General features: G+C 52.0%; 6 protein-coding genes across 6 annotated transcripts; 2 read left to right on the top strand and 4 right to left on the bottom strand.

Annotated features, from left to right (window-relative positions):
• Positions 1 to 2,031: 2,031 nt before the first annotated feature.
• On the bottom strand, positions 2,032 to 5,000 carry PV05_01757 (uncharacterized protein). Its single transcript, XM_013466788.1, has 2 exons — positions 4,243 to 5,000; positions 2,032 to 4,072 (listed from the first exon to the last, which is right to left on the bottom strand). Exons 1-2 carry the CDS (start codon positions 4,709 to 4,711, stop codon positions 2,433 to 2,435), a joined length of 2,109 nt encoding a protein of 702 aa, XP_013322242.1. The 5' UTR covers positions 4,712 to 5,000; the 3' UTR covers positions 2,032 to 2,432.
• Positions 5,001 to 5,258: 258 nt separating this feature from the next.
• PV05_01756 (uncharacterized protein) lies at positions 5,259 to 7,416 on the bottom strand. The gene is made up of 3 exons (XM_013466787.1): positions 7,091 to 7,416; positions 6,537 to 7,040; positions 5,259 to 6,436 (listed from the first exon to the last, which is right to left on the bottom strand). The coding sequence occupies exons 1-3, from the start codon at positions 7,262 to 7,264 to the stop codon at positions 5,462 to 5,464; spliced, it is 1,653 nt and encodes a 550-aa protein (XP_013322241.1). The 5' UTR covers positions 7,265 to 7,416; the 3' UTR covers positions 5,259 to 5,461.
• A 324-nt stretch (positions 7,417 to 7,740) lies between these two features.
• Positions 7,741 to 8,733, bottom strand: PV05_01755 (uncharacterized protein). Its single transcript, XM_013466786.1, has one exon. The coding sequence runs from the start codon at positions 8,374 to 8,376 to the stop codon at positions 7,945 to 7,947; it is 432 nt and encodes a 143-aa protein (XP_013322240.1). The 5' UTR covers positions 8,377 to 8,733; the 3' UTR covers positions 7,741 to 7,944.
• A 198-nt stretch (positions 8,734 to 8,931) lies between these two features.
• Positions 8,932 to 10,669, bottom strand: PV05_01754 (14-3-3 family protein epsilon). Its single transcript, XM_013466785.1, has 6 exons — positions 10,446 to 10,669; positions 10,329 to 10,336; positions 10,197 to 10,275; positions 9,871 to 10,145; positions 9,733 to 9,820; positions 8,932 to 9,679 (listed from the first exon to the last, which is right to left on the bottom strand). Exons 1-6 carry the CDS (start codon positions 10,455 to 10,457, stop codon positions 9,320 to 9,322), a joined length of 822 nt encoding a protein of 273 aa, XP_013322239.1. The 5' UTR covers positions 10,458 to 10,669; the 3' UTR covers positions 8,932 to 9,319.
• Positions 10,670 to 10,783: 114 nt separating this feature from the next.
• Positions 10,784 to 14,866, top strand: PV05_01753 (calcium-translocating P-type ATPase, SERCA-type). The gene is made up of 3 exons (XM_013466784.1): positions 10,784 to 11,292; positions 11,344 to 11,770; positions 11,820 to 14,866. Exons 2-3 carry the CDS (start codon positions 11,653 to 11,655, stop codon positions 14,759 to 14,761), a joined length of 3,060 nt encoding a protein of 1,019 aa, XP_013322238.1. The 5' UTR covers positions 10,784 to 11,292; positions 11,344 to 11,652; the 3' UTR covers positions 14,762 to 14,866.
• Positions 14,867 to 15,046: 180 nt separating this feature from the next.
• On the top strand, positions 15,047 to 17,013 carry PV05_01752 (uncharacterized protein). The gene has a single exon (XM_013466783.1). It carries the CDS (start codon positions 15,174 to 15,176, stop codon positions 16,890 to 16,892), a length of 1,719 nt encoding a protein of 572 aa, XP_013322237.1. The 5' UTR covers positions 15,047 to 15,173; the 3' UTR covers positions 16,893 to 17,013.
• The last annotated feature ends 412 nt before the right edge of the window (positions 17,014 to 17,425 follow it).

Here is a 17,425-nt window from a genome sequence, read left to right as displayed (position 1 = left end):
TCAGCAAGCTGACAAGTATGTATTTGTAGCACACTTCACTTGACGGTTCAGCCCGAGGCTTTAAGTGTATCTTGCACCAATACACTTGAAACCCAAACACACGACTGCCGAGCATGAAACGCCGCAGTCTGGGTCCGTTGGAAGGTCAGCGTGCGAAGAAGGGGGATTCCCGTGAGGATGCATCGAACGTCGCTCGACTAGATTCACGGACCTCCTAAACATCCGAACGGTTTCCTGCCGTACATGCGCTTTCCAGCCCCAAGGCTCTGATGATCAGTCACTGCGCCTACCCCCACACCATCCTGGGATGGGGGATACGATATCAGCACCGCACAATACGACCAATTCATCCTCGCCTATCCTGCATATGAGTCTGCACTACTCGGGCTCCAAGAATCGCAACTCGTTGGCCATTAGGCGCGGATTCGTTCTTACCAGAAATGGGTGATATCGATCGTGTCACCAGGCAATGGCAGTGCGGAAACTCTGCTCGATACCACACCGACACTGCCAAGCCATTCATCATTGCCACGCTTATTGCCCTTTCTCCGCGTCGTTGCGATTTGCGTACCTACAAGTATAGTTCGATGGCATCGCCGTCACAACTCGACCTTACGATGACTCCTCCGATAAATCTGAGGGGCCGTCGTGTGAAGGCTTGCAATCCTTGCAAGATACCTACTGTGTCACGTGTGTATGACTCGACTGAGGCTTGGCAAGCCTAACCCAAACAATTCATTAGTGGGTACCAAAATTGAGATGAGCTGATCTAAAAAATGGCCATAATTTGTGCCAACAATCGACCCAGGATATCTGGGTTCTCTCACTCCCCCTTGTGGTGTAGTTGGATATCGTAAGTACTCACACAGCCAAAAAGCTGCCCCTGTTAGGCACATGGCCATTATTTCTAACGGAAAATAGACGTTCGGCTGTAATGGACTTCGGATTCTACCTTATGTTTCGCAAAAGGTCATAGATCCCTATTGTTACCGAAAGGTCACCGGCTCGATTCCGGTCGAGGGGAATACATGTTTTTTTGAATCCTAGGCTTAAGTGTAAGATCGTTTAAGTGTATATTCTATACTACGTAGATAGAAAAATCATTCGAAAAATCATTCCTTCAATATTTACTAGGAATACTCTAAGGTAGAATATAGATTACTGAATACGAGGTCTATCTTTCTCGTTCAGTATATCATACCTTTTCCAACCCTCGACGACGACCCTAAGCAACTATATAGAAGGATTTCTATCGCTCCTAATATTGAAGAAGAGAAGAAATCACATCCTACCTCGGACTTATCCGAGGACGAGAGACATTCACTACTACGGTTATATAGGTGAATCCTATGATTTGGCACTACGATGGCATTTAATAGCAAATAGCAACGAGAAGAATTTGGGTGGAGAGGTTGGCCTCCTCTTCAACGGGAGGTCCACGACAATTTGTGCGGCAGGAGGACGCCCTGTTCAATGTGAGATCCAACTGCTGTGGCCACAGCGGGCACTTACCACACAACTGTCGTCGCTGCTATTTATCCTCGAATGGCACCGTAGCGCCAAATTATTCAAATCACCGATGACACCGTAGTCGAGCGTCGAAACAACATTGGACCTCGCATTCAATGGGAGCGTCCGTGACGCGACGAAAGTTGGCGTTGATTGTACAGGATGGTGTGCTGAGTCGAGCTAGCCATCGCGCATGATTGTAAGTCAGGTCGAGATGGGTAGTCGCCGGGAAATAAGTGAAAAGTCTACGGAGCGGTCCACCTGGCCAAGAAGAATTACCACGAGCAGTGGCAGAGCTGGTATACCATCCAACGACAAGACCAGTCCCACGGTCTGTGAAGAGATCGACATAACAGCCCCATTGGTAGTCGGATTTAGAGATTGGAGGTAGCTGCAGGAGGTCCTCAGGTCGAAACCTTGGATCCGCGAGTATATATTGAGCCGGGTCCTCGCTGCTGTTTGTCGTCGAGTGGCACCGCAGCGCCAAATGACACGATTTACCGATGAGACCGTAACCAAGCGTCGAAGCAACCGTTGGACCTTGCATTCAATAGGAAGCCCTCATGCTATGTAAACTGTCCTCGCTGCTGTTTGTCGCCGAGTGGCACCCAAGCGGTAAATCACACGATGTACCCATGAGACCGTAGTACACCATCAATCAGTCGCGGAAATTTCCTCACTTGTAGGGCAAGTCTCGTCAGGCTGTCCAGAACGAAATAGACCTTCACCCTCCCCGCCGTTTGTTTTGAGCCAACATATCCTGGAAAGTCGTCCATCCCAGGCCGGTCGAGTCCCAGACTGATATAGAACATGGGCACAAGCAAGCCCTAGCTCACAATACCAAAGAAAGACGACTTCCTCGCGTGTGAATGATGTCCATCTCTTCGGTGCAGTCCAACCACTCCCGCCAGACCCTCCTCCCCTTATATAATATTGATGGTATATGTATAATCACTTGCAAACCAATACCCATTCGTATGATCCAGCCGTTCCTCGTAATTATGCATATCCGCCTCGCCCTTCATCACGCTCCTGAACCGGTCCCAATTGATCTGGTCGTATCTCGAGACATCAAATGCCCCGATGCGTCTGAACTCGCCTCTCTTCATCGTGGCACAGAGCAGCAACCCTTCCACTCTGTCAATTACATCGATGATCGGCAGCAAATACACCTCGAGCATCTCTGTCAACATGCCCGACGCCTCCGACAACTTGGGCAGTCTGTCGTCAAAGCTGGCCGACACAAGCTCAACCTGCGCCTTGGTGCACTGGATCACGCACGGAGTCTGGCCCCAGTAATCGTGCGTTCTTCTCAGCAACCCTCTGGCCATGAAGCCACGCACTTTCATCTTGCCGGCCTCGACAATGCCGAAGTTGTCCGCCTTGTATCGCATATCGAGATCCAGCACCTCAACACACGTCTCTTTCGCATTCTGCGCTGGTTCAGGGTACTTTACCTCCCCATCGATCGAAGCCCACGTCCAAGTCGGCGCTCTATACTTGGCCGGCCGTCTCCCTTGCTCAACCCTCCACAGCAACCCATGGGGTAAGTGGGATTTCCACAGCCCAGCCAGGTAATCCTCCTCCCGCAACCGATTGCGGCTCATGTACTGCTTCGCCAGTCCACTCATGGCAGGGAGCTTATCGGAACTGTACGTCAGCCTTTTGGGACTGTACATCTTGACTAGTTGATGCCAATTCCCGTGCCTCTGGTGATGCGCCCGCTTGGCAAAGAACTCGACGCTCTCCTGACTGCTCGGCGGACCCGAGTTCGCCGGCAACCCCTTGGGAAACACCTCGCTGCAGCACATCTGCTGACACTCCCAGAGGAGCTCGTTCCTCGTGAAGTGCAGCGTCCTCTTTGCTAGACAACGCTCCTGGAATGCCCAGGCACGCTTGTTCAAGGGACTCGAGTCCACCAAATCGTGCCACAGCGTCGACCGCAGGATTTTGTACATCCCATCATCAATGCCCATACCATTAACTTCGACAATGCAAGGGTGCAGAGCGCTCACATTCCGCGAGTAAATGAGGCCACTCGCATCGTCCCGCGAACTCGTCGCCGCGATGTTCAGCGTCGCCTCACTGTACACTTTATGCATCTGGCTCATCTCCTTCAGCACGGCGCTCTCGTTGTCGTGCATGATACACAGCGCGTCGATCCAGAGGTATCTGAACCCCAGCCGCTCCGTCGTGGCCGCCGCTTCGGCGAATGTCTTGGGCAAACTCGCCGCGCTGACGCCTTGCCGTAGCGCCGCGAGCGTGCCCTTGTGTAGCCGTAGGGGCTTCGATTTGCCCCAGCAATGGCTCAGCGTGACATATTCACTCAGCGGATCGAGGAACATCCCATCGACAAGTTTGATCCCAGGAGCACCCTTCGCACCTCGGACAGTCACGTCAAGCAGGTGCGTCGGCTTCCAGGCCGCATTGATCTCCGAGACGGAGCACTTCATATGGTTGAACGTGCAATCCTGAATCCACTGCCTCGCGAGCTCGAAACTCTCGCTCGACGCCGTACTCACGCTCCGCGTGTCGATCGTTCGTACACCGGGTTCGACGGCATCTATCACGCTTTTTGTCAGCCTCGCCCAGTACAACATGTTATCCTTCGTGTTCAAGTCCATCTTCCACCGCTCACCGCGCCCTTGCGCAACTCCACATCCACTCTCAACTTGACTTGTAGTCCCCGGGAAGGTTTCAAGCAGGAAGGACGTGTAAGAAAGGGCAACTTACATTTTGGATTCATCAATATCAATTCGACCACCAACGTCCCATCGCCTTCCCTGTCCGTCGACCGCAAACTCACAGCACTGTTGCTCCCATTACTGCTCTCTCTCCCTTTCTCCCACTCCCTTTCCATTCCTGCTGGTCGGACGTATCGAAATTTAAGTCTTGCCTGATCCCTCGCGATCGGACTGATCCACGCAAAGCCCACACTCTCTTGATTTGACCCGCGCCGGAAATTCCGGTACGCTTCCGGATCAATGCTCATAAACACCGTAAGGCACAGGTGGCATTTACTGGCTCGCGCCGCGAGAGCTTCGAGTCCATGGTGTGCTGTCTCGCCGGATTCGCTGCGCGCAGTGTCGGGTCGGAAAATAGACTGACATGCAACACACAATGTGCTGGGTGTGAGTGTCTCCGTGGTACCAGCCATTGTTGTTGCTGTTATTGTCGTTGTCGTTGTCGTTGTCGTGGCCATATTAGCATCCCTAGTATATCCGTAATGTCGTCGTTATCAATGCCGTTTGTTTGTGTTGTTGTTATTGTTGTTGTCTATCCCAAAGTCCTGGTACGGTAGTATCTCTTCCGACCATGCTTCGATAGTATTACTGTAAGTATTAATACTAGTCACCGACTTCTCTTTCTCCCAAACAAAAACACTCGAAGTACCGTAAACGTCGAGATTATTCAGGTGGTCCCCATGTTGTTGACGAAATGAAAAACCAAAAGCACTCGGACCACAACCACGCAAAGGTAAGACTTGAAGTTTGACGTCGGGGCTCTCTGGTCAAAGGGAATTGCCCGTACGGAGTGATTAGTGCGCTGGGTTCTCCTGAGATCTTCGCCAACACCACGATCTAATTTCCGATTGCGGGCTGGACACCACAACGCCACGCGAATCAAACAAGCCGTTTCAGAGGCGGCATGTCTCTCGAAAGTATCAATTTGATACGCGCCAGGCGGATTGCCATCACATCGCACTTTACAATTTGAGGGGGCCCATCTACACTATTGGTTTTCTGGCCGAAGAGGTGGCGCCCATATTAAAACCATCACCATTCATGTGACTGTAGGATCGATACTAGCAGGCTTGGTAGGTCATTTGGCCTACAGGATCCTTCGCCAGATCAACATTGGCCCCCTTGTAAAGCAGTACATAGTAAAACATCGTTAAGAGTTGCAGAGTAAGGCTAGCATTATTACCTATTTGCGGATCTCATGGACGTTATTATCTCAACTTCGCCATCTTCAGAATATCGTGCCGGTGGAAAAATTCCCGATTCTTCTTGCCAAACACGTACATCGGTATACTCAGCAGGCACAGCGCAACTTCAATGCTGCCAAAGATGATGAATAAATTGTTGATGCGGATCGCAAATACCCAATTGTATGCGTTGTAAGCAAGGATGAACGAGAAGATGTTCTTGAAGATCAGCAAATTCGTGAATGCCTCGACCGCAAGATCACGATGGGCATCCAAGAGATACTGCGCCGATGCGATAGCTCCCATGACCATGCTGATGATGATGAAGGCAAGCAAAACTTCCGGGACAAGCCAGCCGTATCTCATCACGTTGTTTGCTGTGATGCCGAAACCATAGAGGCCGACCACCGAGAAGATCAGTGTTGGTATCACCAGCAGGATACGAAATTCGGGTTCGTACTTGCCCTTGTTCAGTCGGACCATGAATTTAGTGACAAGCTCGCTGTACAAACCAGCTAGAACGAGCCCGATCATGCTGCCGATGAATGCGCTGGTGTACATCTTTCCGGCACGTTCTTCGTTGAAAAAGAGGGGTGGACCCAGAAAGATGAGAGACAAAATGACACCAACCATGACTGTCCAGCCGATGATGACGCCCTGGATCAGGCAAGCCCATGCAACAGCCGGATGCAGGAAAAGTGGGAACGGCCTTAAGAGGAGTTTGAAGAACGATTCGTCGCTTTTGCGACCATTGAACGGCATGAGTCTTTCCATGTAGGAGACTCTTCGGCCAGAGCTTTCCGTCACCGTCATTGAACGAAAAGGCTTCTCTTCCGACTCCCGCATGGAGGAAGTTTGAGGGCCTGGGAGCGACTCGGTCGAGGAACCTTCCGCGAGAAGGTCGAGGTTAAGTGCGTGCGCTCGTCGATAGGCTGTTTCGGGGACGAAGAAGAACACTAGTAAAAAGCCGAGGGCCATGAAGATGGCAAGTAGGTAGAACTATTGACGAACATGTCAGTAAGAATGCAGAACATCCATATCATTCAGAAAAGCCGTAGACGAAATCATCCACCATAGAGAGGACTCGAAGACCACTTACACTCCACTGCCAGCCCATATGCGCTGAGATCATACCAACGAACACGGGTGTCAAGAACGCTCCTCCGAAGAGACAGGTATTGGTGATAGCCATTCGCACGCCGCGCTCATGCACGAAATACAGATCACCGACGCAAGCATTGACGAGTGCTTCGAACGGCGCCAAAGCGACTCCCTGGAAAATACGGCTCCACAATATACTCGCGTAGTTATAGTTGTTATGTGTCGAACCACCCCACGCAGAAGTCGCCACCATCAAAAGAGATCCGAACAGGAACAGGTGTCTCTTGCCCCAGACTCTTGCCGATGCAACAAACAGCCAACCAGCAACGCCCACACCTACCAGATGGTAGGCCGTCAGAAGTGCCGCATCTTGAAAGGTCCGCTTGAAGAGCAGGGCAAGGGTGACAGAATCTGCCGCGAGTAGAGGAGAAGCGGTAGTCGCGAGACATGACACAAAGCAGAGGATTCCAAGGATAAGGTCGCGTTGCCAGAGAGGCCAGTTCTGCAGAGGTCAGTTGTGCGCAGCCTGTCAACCATGCTATCACGACTCACCAAAGGGTCATTTGGGTCGTCTGATGGCTGAGGCACCAAGATCATGCGACCAGTCCTGTCCCTTTTCAAGTGTCGAGCGGCCTGCAAGAGCTCAGCATGTCGTTGCTCGGACTCGTAGACGTAGACTGTGCCGGGAACGTGTTCGACACGAGGTTCGAGGATGCCCAGGGCCATGCTTAGCTAAGATGTTCTGTTGTCGAATAAATATGCAGGGCGATTATCCTCGTAATATTTTGGTGACCATTTTGCGAGCACAACCAATATCGCGCCAGGGCAAAGGAACGACGAGGATGCCAGATGATTCACCTTGTATCGTGAGAGGACAGCGAAAGAAGTCCTCAGCCGGTGATGCGCAAGCCACCCACCGGTGGAATGCTGCGTCCTCCCCTCGTTCTAGACTCGGAGCGGGATCTCCGAATTCTCGACATCGTTCTCCATACTTGAGTGGTGGCAACATTTCTTCAATTTTTGGTCCGAGTATCGATTATGAGTATAGTCTGTGGAGGTCATACAATATTCTTCAAGAATGACTTGTTAGTTGCGTAATCACTTCAGAGCAATACCAATCCTTGTGGTAGTGAAGTGTGCCCGGAATCTATGGAGGGCAAAGGTTACATGTAATATGCAAACATAACAAAAAGATGAAGTACTGAAATTGTGAATGAGCCATGCTTAATCTGTGATGCCAGACTTTGTGGCGCTATCTGTGCGCTGTGCAATAATGGTAGCAAGACTTCTAGGTCACATATCTCCTACGAGGAGGACATCTTGGATGGAAAGCTCCTTCTCTTCCTTTCCGGTGACCAATACCCAGGCGCAATGCTGCATGCGGCTGTCATACTTTCTGGTCCCACCTACTTTCCCTTCGGACTACCATACTGAATCTCATTCCATTTCTCGCCGGCTTTGGACATTGGTCCAGGTCGCTGGTCATAACCAACGCCCGGTTCATCATGTCCACGAGGTGCACTTGTGCTTGCTCCTTCCCTCATCGTCTCATCTCCTCTCTGGCCTTGTATTGTGCCTCCATATGCCTTCGTGTGAGTTGATGTCGCCCCTCCACTCTGATATGCTCTTTCGACATTCTTGACACCCGGTGTTTTCAACACGTCAGCAGGAGTTCCAGGAGGCTTTGGTGATCTGGCTGGTAGCAGATAGTAGACCAGGGCGAATCCGGCAGCACCAATGGCGAGTCGACGACCAAGCAATCCACCTGTTGGAGAGGCTCTGGGAGGCTTCGGTTGGCCTGGATTCGAAGGAGCAGGCCCAGGGCCACCAGCAGACATGATGGAAGACTCTAGAATTTCAGATTGGTGTCGCTAGGCGTTGGATGAGTAGGTGGTAGCAGGAAGGAGGGTGTCGGTCAAGGATTGTAATGAAGAACAAGGCAAGCTCTACTGGGTAAGCAGAGAATGACACTGGCACAGAGTAAGCTGGTCAATGTAGAGGAGACAACTTCAGGAGGAAGAGCATTCCGGAAGATCTACTACTCATGGTGCTTTCCCCAGAATGAAGTACTAAAGCGAGACACAGGCCAACTATGACGCAGGTGAAAAAGGCATGCAAAAAACCGCTTGGAGGACGGAGCGAAATTGTTGAATGCAGCATCTTCAGGGACCTGACACTATTTCGCCCAGAACATCACTCTGACGAGTGTTTGAAAGTGAAAGACAGCCCAAAGTGTAGATGAAGTCATTGATTTCGGGATCGAATCCGTTGGCCGCTAGTCATGTCACGTGGCTCAGATCATACTCGCACTGTCGGCCAGGCTGATGAAGAACGAACACGAACGAGAGTGGAAAGCAGTTAGACCGCAGACAATACGGGAGCACAAGCGAAGATATTGAGCAAAGATAACGCGAGTGCCATTGGGACCTTCCACGCTTGCTAATCCACTCATCCGTCCGCCAGAGCTAAGGCTAAGTGGTATCGTAGGAAACGAAAAGCAAAACACAATGATGTCTTTGAATCGCATTTGATGTAGAGGGGAACGGTGATGTTTGGGAAAAGATTGACCCTGCTCTTCAGGGTGGCTTGCTCTGCCTTATTGGGCCGTGGAACAAATCACTTCACGCGCCATCCGGTGCTAAACCCGAGAAAACCCTTCTCACAAGCCCAGCGGTGTAAATACTGCCATTTGAGTAACAACCCTGCCACAAAACGTCAAGTGCCGTAAGCAAGAGTCTCCAGATGTCGAGGGAATGCACCGCTCCTCTCGACTGGCATTCTCTAGGAAGGAGGGGCAGCGTCTGGCTTCTCAGCACCTTCTGCTGGTGGAGCAGCTTCCGCAGGCTTGTCTTCCTTGGGTGCGTCGCCGGCTGCGCCAGCTTCACCTTCACCACCGTCGGAAGACGTCCAGAGCGTCAGGTTGTCTCGAAGCAACTGCATGATGAGAGTGCTGTCACGGTAGGACTCCTCCGAGAGCGAGTCGAGCTCAGCAATGGCATCGTCGAAAGCTTGCTTGGCGAGGTGGCATGCGCGGTCGGGAGAATTCAAGATCTCGTAGTAGAAGACACTGAAGTTGAGCGCGAGACCAAGACGGATGGGATGTGTTGGGGTGAGTTCGGTCTGTGCAACGTCGGTGGCATTCTGGATATGAGTCAGTCCCTAGTTCGTGGTCGTGCTGATAACGGCCATTATACCTTGTAAGCCTCATGGGCAGCAGTAGCAGCAACCTTGCGCTTCTCACCGGAAGCGAACTCAGCAAGATATCGGTGGTAGTCTCCCTTCCTGGAGTTGTTTGTCAGATGTTTTGTCCTGAAAATTCATTGTTCACATACATCTTGTGGTAGAAGACCTTGGACTCCCCCGACTCGGCCTTTGGAATGAGAGCTTGATCCAGGACGTCGAGGACATCTTGGCAGACTTTCTCGAGTTCGCTCTCAATCTTCTGGCGGTATTCGCGGATGATGCCAACGTGTTTCTCAGAGCCCTTGGATTCTTCCTTCTGCTCAATGGAGGAGATGATGCGCCAGGAAGCACGTCTGGTTCCCACAACGTTCTTGTAGGCAACGGAAAGAAGGTTTCGCTCGTCGACAGAGAGTTCCCCGCCCATCTAGAGAATGTCAGATTGGTGGTTGTGATGTGATTGTCCATGTGAACGCACGTTGGCAACCTCTTTCATGTATGAAACCATCTCATCGTATCGCTCGGCCTGCTCACAGAGGCGCGCAAGGAAAGTTTTACTGAATCAATGTCAGAAGGGAGAATCAGTTGAGTTGGAATGGCTCTCGGGTACCTCTCACGCTGTACATCGCATTCAAGTCAGCATCATGTCTTATCAATGAGGCAATTGAGAGTGTTGTTGGACAGGAGCAGCTGAGATCTCGCTCCCGTGTCGGCAGGAAGGACTTACATCAGTGGCCATTTTGACGGTTGCGATTGTATGGACAAGAGATAGGAGATAGGATGAAGGTGAAAATGGGATTAGGACTGGTTCTGAAAGATTGTGGGATGGAAATTGAAGGAGGAGTTGATTGTCTGGTGATGGAAATGGGTGCAGTTGGTTCTGTGAGTGAGTGCACGAATGAATGGGGCTTAGAGGGAAGCGCAGCTGCGTGAAAGAGAATTGGAACTAGACCTGATTCAAGCGCCTCACTCTCACACCCAGCACCCACTGTGCAGCACACGGCAGGGTCTTTCTGTAACCGACCAAGTAACTTTCAGCTTGCTACGGAGTACTTGGGTTCACTGATCATCTCTGACTTGTCAAGCTTACGTCTACCATGGTCTACTATCTACGCCGTTGATTTCATCGCCTTTTTGACCTGTCATCCAACTTTGAACAGGCTGTAGCCAGTGGACGCCTTGTCAGCCTCAATCAGCTATTTTCCAGAAGTTCTCAGCCATGGCCGGGTCACGAGAAGGCTGAAACTTCCAATCAAAGATGGAGGCTGCCTGATTAAAGTACACAAAGACAGCAGCCACGTATACCTGGTACTCTTGATATCGAGTTGCCGTTGGCTAAGTTACGAACATTGAAACCCCATAGTAAACAACACCATCGTGCCACATTGACAACTTTCACGTGCGGCTCGAGACCAGACAACGATGAGCCGGCGTATGCCGGCGATCTCGCTCCAAATGAACGGCCGAAGATCGAAGGACATACCTTTCAGCAAAGGTGCCTTTCTTGGATCCCTTGGATGAGGCTCCGGACCTTGGTTTCTGCACTGGCAAATGCCCTCCTTCAAACCGTATTGGTGACACAGATCAATCCTTTGTCTCTGTGACCGCGTTGACATAGCCGGTAGATTCTGTGGCCGGCAACTCATTCCTGGGGCAAAACAACCCAATGGGGACTTCTACTCCTTGGCTGCGCCGATGCCCGTCTGGAATTTTCGACAAAAACTAAAGTCCACCGTGTCCAGTATTCTGCACGTGGGACGTCACTAGTAGTCACTCCTTTTGATGTACAGTAGATTTTTAGATCTCTCGAATTCTGGAAAATAGAACAGGTGGCTTCGGGGTGCATGAAATTCAGACTGATGGCAACCCTCTTGGTCTAATTCTCTCATTGCCAAACATAGTCGTTCCTTGAAGCAATTTTGACCTGCGCCAGCATGGAACAAGCATATGTCCGCACGACTTCCGACCTGCTGAAACACTTCGATGTCACTGAAGCAGCTGGCCTGTCCTCTACGCAAGTCGCAGAGGCAAGAAGACGATATGGAAGCAACTGTACGTGGAAATCCTGCACGACAAGAACAATTACTAACGAACAATGCAGCCTTGCCCGAAGATCCCCCTACGCCCCTCTGGCAACTCGTCCTCGAACAATTCAAAGACCAGTTGGTCTTGATCTTACTCGGATCGGCCGCTATCTCGTTTGTACTGGCATTGTTTGAAGAGTCGGACGACTGGACAGCCTTCGTGGACCCGGCGGTGATCTTGACTATCCTGATTTTGAATGCAGTTGTTGGCGTTACGCAGGAAAGCAGCGCGGAGAAGGCCATTGCAGCGTTGCAGGAATACTCTGCCAATGAAGCCAAGGTTCTCCGAGATGGTCAAGTACAAAAAATCAAGGCTGAAGAGTTGGTGCCTGGAGACATTGTCACAGTGACAATCGGAGACCGCATACCAGCCGACTGTCGGCTCCTATCCATTCACAGCAATAATTTTGCTGTGGACCAGGCCATTCTGACGGGCGAAAGCGAAAGCGTGAGCAAAGACTGTAGACCAGTCCAAGACGCGCAGGCTGTGAAACAGGACCAGGTCAATATGCTCTTCTCAGGAACAACTGTGGTCACTGGGCACGCCTCTGCGATTGTCGTGCTCACTGGAAGTTCGACGGCAATTGGCGATATTCACGAGAGCATCACCTCCCAGATCTCGGAGCCTACACCTTTGAAAGAGAAGCTGAACGACTTCGGCGACACTTTGGCCAAAGTCATTACGGTGATCTGCATCCTAGTCTGGTTGATCAACATCCAGCATTTCAATGACCCATCCCACGGCGGTAGCTGGGCGAAAGGTGCGATATACTATCTCAAGATCGCCGTCTCGTTGGGGGTTGCTGCAATTCCGGAAGGGCTAGCTGTTGTCATCACAACGTGTCTCGCATTGGGAACAAGGAAAATGGCCACTAAGAATGCCATTGTCCGGAGTCTGCCTTCAGTCGAGACATTGGGAAGTTGTAGCGTCATCTGCTCCGACAAGACCGGTACTCTGACCACCAACCAGATGAGTGTGGAAAAGATTGTCTATCTCAACGAGGCCGGAAATGACCTGGAAGAGATTGAAGTCAAGGGTACTACCTTCGCGCCCGTTGGAGATCTCATCCACAATGGCAAACCACTCGTGAATCCCGCCGTTACTTCTAGCACCCTGAAACAAATGTCCGAAGTCCTCGCTCTTTGCAACGAGTCGAACTTGTCCTATGATCCTAAGACCAACACCTACCAGAGCATTGGCGAGCCCACTGAAGGAGCTCTCCGGGTGCTTGTGGAGAAGATTGGTACGGACGACGTGGCGACAAACAACACCAGAAATGGTCTTTCTGGCGCTGAAATAGTCCACTATGCAAGCAAATACTACGAGAACAAGCTTCCCTTGCAGGCTATTTACGAATTCTCAAGAGACAGAAAGAGTATGTCGGTGTTGGCTGGAAGTGGTGAAAACCAAAAGCTGCTCGTCAAAGGCGCTCCCGAATCGATCCTTGAACGCTGCTCCCACGTCATCCTTGGGCCGAACGGTCAGAAAGTGCCAATCACCAAAAAGCACCTTGCTCTCATCGCCGAAGAAGTCGTCGACTATGGCCGCAAAGGCCTCCGTGTCCTCGCCGTCGCCAACGTCGACAATGTCGGCGACAACAAACTCCTCCACAGCGCAAAGAGCACAACCGACTACGCCCAACTCGAGCAGAAAATGACCCTGATCGGGCTGGTTGGCATGCTGGATCCTCCTCGTCCCGAAGTCGCCGGCTCGATTCAGAAGTGCAGAGAGGCAGGAATTCGCGTCATCGTTATCACTGGCGACAACCAGAACACTGCCGAGACGATCTGCAAGCAAATTGGCGTGTTCCGCCCTGGTGAAGACCTCGTCGGCAAGTCCTTCACCGGCCGACAATTCGATTCACTCAGCGAGTCCGAGAAACTGCAAGCCGCAAAGACAGCCTCGCTCTTCTCGCGTGTCGAACCAACCCACAAGTCCAAACTCGTCGACCTGCTCCAAGCCGCAGGTGAAGTTGTCGCCATGACGGGTGACGGCGTCAACGACGCGCCTGCGCTCAAAAAAGCAGACATCGGTGTCGCTATGGGCACGGGGACCGACGTTGCCAAGCTGGCCTCCGACATGGTCCTGGCGGACGATAACTTCGCCACGATTGAAGTCGCCATCGAAGAGGGCCGGACCATCTACTCAAACACGCAGCAGTTCATCCGATACCTGATCTCGAGCAACATTGGTGAGGTCGTATCCATCTTCCTTACTGCCGCACTAGGTCTTCCCGAGGCCCTAATCCCCGTGCAACTTCTCTGGGTCAACTTGGTCACCGACGGTCTGCCTGCAACGGCGCTCTCGTTCAACCCGGCCGACAACGACGTTATGCGCCGGAGCCCACGCAAACGCGACGAACCCTTGGTCAGTGGCTGGCTGTTCTTCAGATACATGGTGACCGGCACCTACGTCGGTGCGGCCACTGTATTCGGATATGTCTGGTGGTTCATGTTCTACTCCGCCGGCCCGCAAGTCGGTTTCGCCCAGCTTCGAAATTTTCATAAGTGCTCATCCGTCAACCCACTATACGCGAACGTCGACTGCGCGATTTTCTCGCCCGCCGCGGTTACTACGCGGACTGCATCGACGATGTCTCTCTCCATCCTCGTAGTGATCGAGATGTTCAACGCCATGAATGCCCTGTCGAGCTCGGAGTCGCTGATCACGATGCCGCTGTGGAAGAACATGAAGCTGATCTATGCAATTTGTCTATCCATGGCGCTCCACTTTGCCATATTGTACGTGCCGTTTCTGCAGACTTTGTTCTCAATCGAGCCGCTCAATATGGCGGAGTGGTCAGCCGTCTTCTGGATCTCGGTGCCAGTCATATTGATCGATGAGGTGCTTAAGGCAATGGAGCGAGCATTCTTCCTGAATACCACAGCTGCAGCACATGAGGCGGACGTGAGTGAGGGCAATGGGCATGTGGCCAACGGGAAGGTCAAGGCTAATTAGCCAGGTGGAATGGACAACCGATACTTTCTCCATTGTGGTGTTGCAATAGAGCCGAAATCGTCTAGACATATAGAGCCGGGACGCTAGAATGAAATTCGTACTGCAAATTATCGGTCCGCAGATCCTTTTGTAACCAACATTTAAGGCCTATGTCGGGTGATGTCTACGCAGAGTGGTTACAAGCAGAAATGCAAGTGCAAGGCTCTGTGGATAAACTTCGGGCATTCCTGCCATAGAAGCACATGCACACGACCAGTCATTCTCATACCATGTACACATGACAAACTGAACAGGCTGCGCTGCCAGGCGCAAACGAACTGCGCGGACGGCCTCTTATTGCCTACTGTCATGATCTATGCTACCAACCCTGTAGCGTACGCTGTTTTGACCCGGTCTGAGAAAGGGCAGTGCCATGAAGAAGTCCTTCATCGACCGCATATTTCCCCCGTCACCAGGCAATACTCGCTACCAGTACGACTACGACGACCCTGTACGCCCCAGTTCACCCCGATCTCCCCCCAACATACTCCTGCAGGAATCCGTCGCGTCGTCCTCGCGCAGTCGCAATGGTTCCCCTTCGTCGAACCGTCATGTCACTCAGTCGCTGAGTTCCCCGCTCATACGGCACAACGACCCTTTCCTCCCTGTCGAGAGAGCATCCAAGAACCTCGAGCGTACGCTTCAAAGCCTTCTAGACGCACAGTCAGAAGGACTAAGCGCCGGTGTCGGCACAGACCCTACGGGCGACACATCGTCAATCGATAGTCCTACGCCGACCCCATCTATTACTACGTCTCCTAGATCGGTATCAGGGCTGAGAACGATACCGATACGGCAGCCGAAGAAGAAGGAAGTGACACTCCGAGACGCTCGCCGTGGCCTGTCCCGCTCCATGGCCGAGTTCGCCGCTTTGAAAGACTATGAGCTCACGCTAATTGACCGCGAAGTCGTGGCAAGGAACAATGCGTTGAAACAAGCTTCAGACCTGGGAACCCGAGAACAAATGCTCAATGATGAGGTACAGAAGATCCAAAAACAGGGTACGGCTGAAGGTTTGTGCAACGAAGTTCAACGCGTCGAGAAAGAAATCAAGGACCTGGAGACCGTGCTGTTCGAGCTGAAGAACCGGCATAGACAATTGCTCAACCAGGTCCGGGAACTCGAAAGCTCAAAGGACTCGAAGTTGAGCTCCTATAGCGAAGCCTTGACCCTCAACGAAAATAAGATCAAGCATTTTCTGCGACAACTACCTGTTTCGCAGAGTCTACGTGTGGGGGCTGACCGTGGCATGTACGATCTGAAGCCAGAGCGACGCACACTGCAGATGGCGCAGGAGCAGTGGACCGGAGAGTTAGAGATGTTGCACTCAAGGAAGGCGGAGGCTGAGAATGAAAGGACTGCGCTGGAAGAAGGCGGCAAGCTCTGGCGGGAAGTCACGCACCGAATTCGGGAGTTTGAAAAAAATGTGAAAGTGCAGACGACACGATCGACGCAGTCCCAAGCATGGCTCGATGCAGAGGAGGGCGTGACTGTGACGCCGCGAGGTGAAGAAGCGCAGATAGGGATGGTCGAGTCTAGCTTGAACGCCTTGATTGACTTTCTGGGAGAAGCCCTCGCGCAGGCAGAGGAGAGAGGATGGAGGCTTCTGACTTGTGCGATCGGGGCGGAATTGCTGGCGTTCCAGGAGGCCAGCGATGCCTTGCAAACTGGTACAGAGCTGGCAAATGGAGACTCGAACAGCGGAAGTAAGAATCTAACGCACGATGGAGAGGAGCACGATGAGCCACATAAGGACTTGTTAAGTGGCGGCTTGGAGGAGACTGATGCTGTTGGCCCTGGAATTGGGACTGAGACCAGAAGTCCTGGCGAGGAGAGTAATCGTAGCTTAGAGGACACGGTGCGAGAGTTTGGGAATGCCATGGACAAGGGAAAGCCACAGCTGAAGGACGACAGCGGCCTGAGTGGCGCTCGTGGAACTGGAGGGTCCGTTACTGGGATAGCGGATATGAAGATGAGCACTGGCACGGACTCTGGACAGCAGGCTGTGTCGAAGAAGGTGCCACTATCTGGTCATACTTCTGAGAGCGAGGACGATGATCCTGGGCCGGAGTTTCTGCTGTCGCAGACTTGAGACTGCGACGGGGGCTGGGCAGAGCTCTGCATGAAATGTATCATTACTGGATTTGAGCGTTCGGTAGCGACTCCTCAAACTCTCGACGGCGTTTGGGTGAAAGGTGTTCCACAGTTTGGAGGTGATAAAAATCTCATCCCGTGGAACACCGGACCGCCTGATGCCTTCACCCACTTCGGCTTCGTTCTTGTAGATGAGGGCGCAGTCGATATGCCGATAACCTTCCAGCAATGCGGTAGCTACGGCATTCTCGACCTCGCCAGGAGGGGCTTGCCATGTTCCTATGAACGCGTTAGCACAAATGAGGGTGAGCATGCAAGGATGACCACTGACCAAGACCAATGGCTGGAATGCTGCGTCCATCGGCAAATGTGACCCTGCCGGGCTGCGCAGTAGTCATGCTATCGACGGGAAAAATGCCTCTGGAACCAAGTCGAGTGAACACCGTAGCTATCTTATATGGATCTCTGCACACTGACCTTGAAGGCGTTGAATTAGGCGAAATTCTGTACGGAGAACCATGAAAAGTTCGT

This window comes from Exophiala xenobiotica (genome assembly GCF_000835505.1).
Source record: "Exophiala xenobiotica strain CBS 118157 unplaced genomic scaffold supercont1.1, whole genome shotgun sequence".
NCBI lineage: Eukaryota > Fungi > Ascomycota > Eurotiomycetes > Chaetothyriales > Herpotrichiellaceae > Exophiala > Exophiala xenobiotica.
This window is presented reverse-complemented; position numbering and strand designations above follow the sequence as displayed.

Coding starts and splice junctions, on each gene's coding strand:
- PV05_01755 (XM_013466786.1), bottom strand. CDS start 8,376: ATGTCTGCTGGTGGCCCTGGGCCTGCTCCTTCGAATCCAGGCCAACCG.
- PV05_01756 (XM_013466787.1), bottom strand. CDS start 7,264: ATGGCCCTGGGCATCCTCGAACCTCGTGTCGAACACGTTCCCGGCACA. Junction 7,041..7,090: donor ACGACCCAAATGACCCTTTG/GTGAGTCGTGAT, acceptor TGACCTCTGCAG/AACTGGCCTCTCTGGCAACG. Junction 6,437..6,536: donor ATATGGGCTGGCAGTGGAGT/GTAAGTGGTCTT, acceptor GTTCGTCAATAG/TTCTACCTACTTGCCATCTT.
- PV05_01754 (XM_013466785.1), bottom strand. Junction 9,821..9,870: donor AAGGTCTTCTACCACAAGAT/GTATGTGAACAA, acceptor AAACAACTCCAG/GAAGGGAGACTACCACCGAT. Junction 9,680..9,732: donor CTGCCCATGAGGCTTACAAG/GTATAATGGCCG, acceptor ACTCATATCCAG/AATGCCACCGACGTTGCACA.
- PV05_01753 (XM_013466784.1), top strand. CDS start 11,653: ATGGAACAAGCATATGTCCGCACGACTTCCGACCTGCTGAAACACTTC. Junction 11,771..11,819: donor AAGACGATATGGAAGCAACT/GTACGTGGAAAT, acceptor CGAACAATGCAG/CCTTGCCCGAAGATCCCCCT.
- PV05_01757 (XM_013466788.1), bottom strand. CDS start 4,711: ATGGCCACGACAACGACAACGACAACGACAATAACAGCAACAACAATG. Junction 4,073..4,242: donor GATATTGATGAATCCAAAAT/GTAAGTTGCCCT, acceptor AAAGCGTGATAG/ATGCCGTCGAACCCGGTGTA.
- PV05_01752 (XM_013466783.1), top strand. CDS start 15,174: ATGAAGAAGTCCTTCATCGACCGCATATTTCCCCCGTCACCAGGCAAT.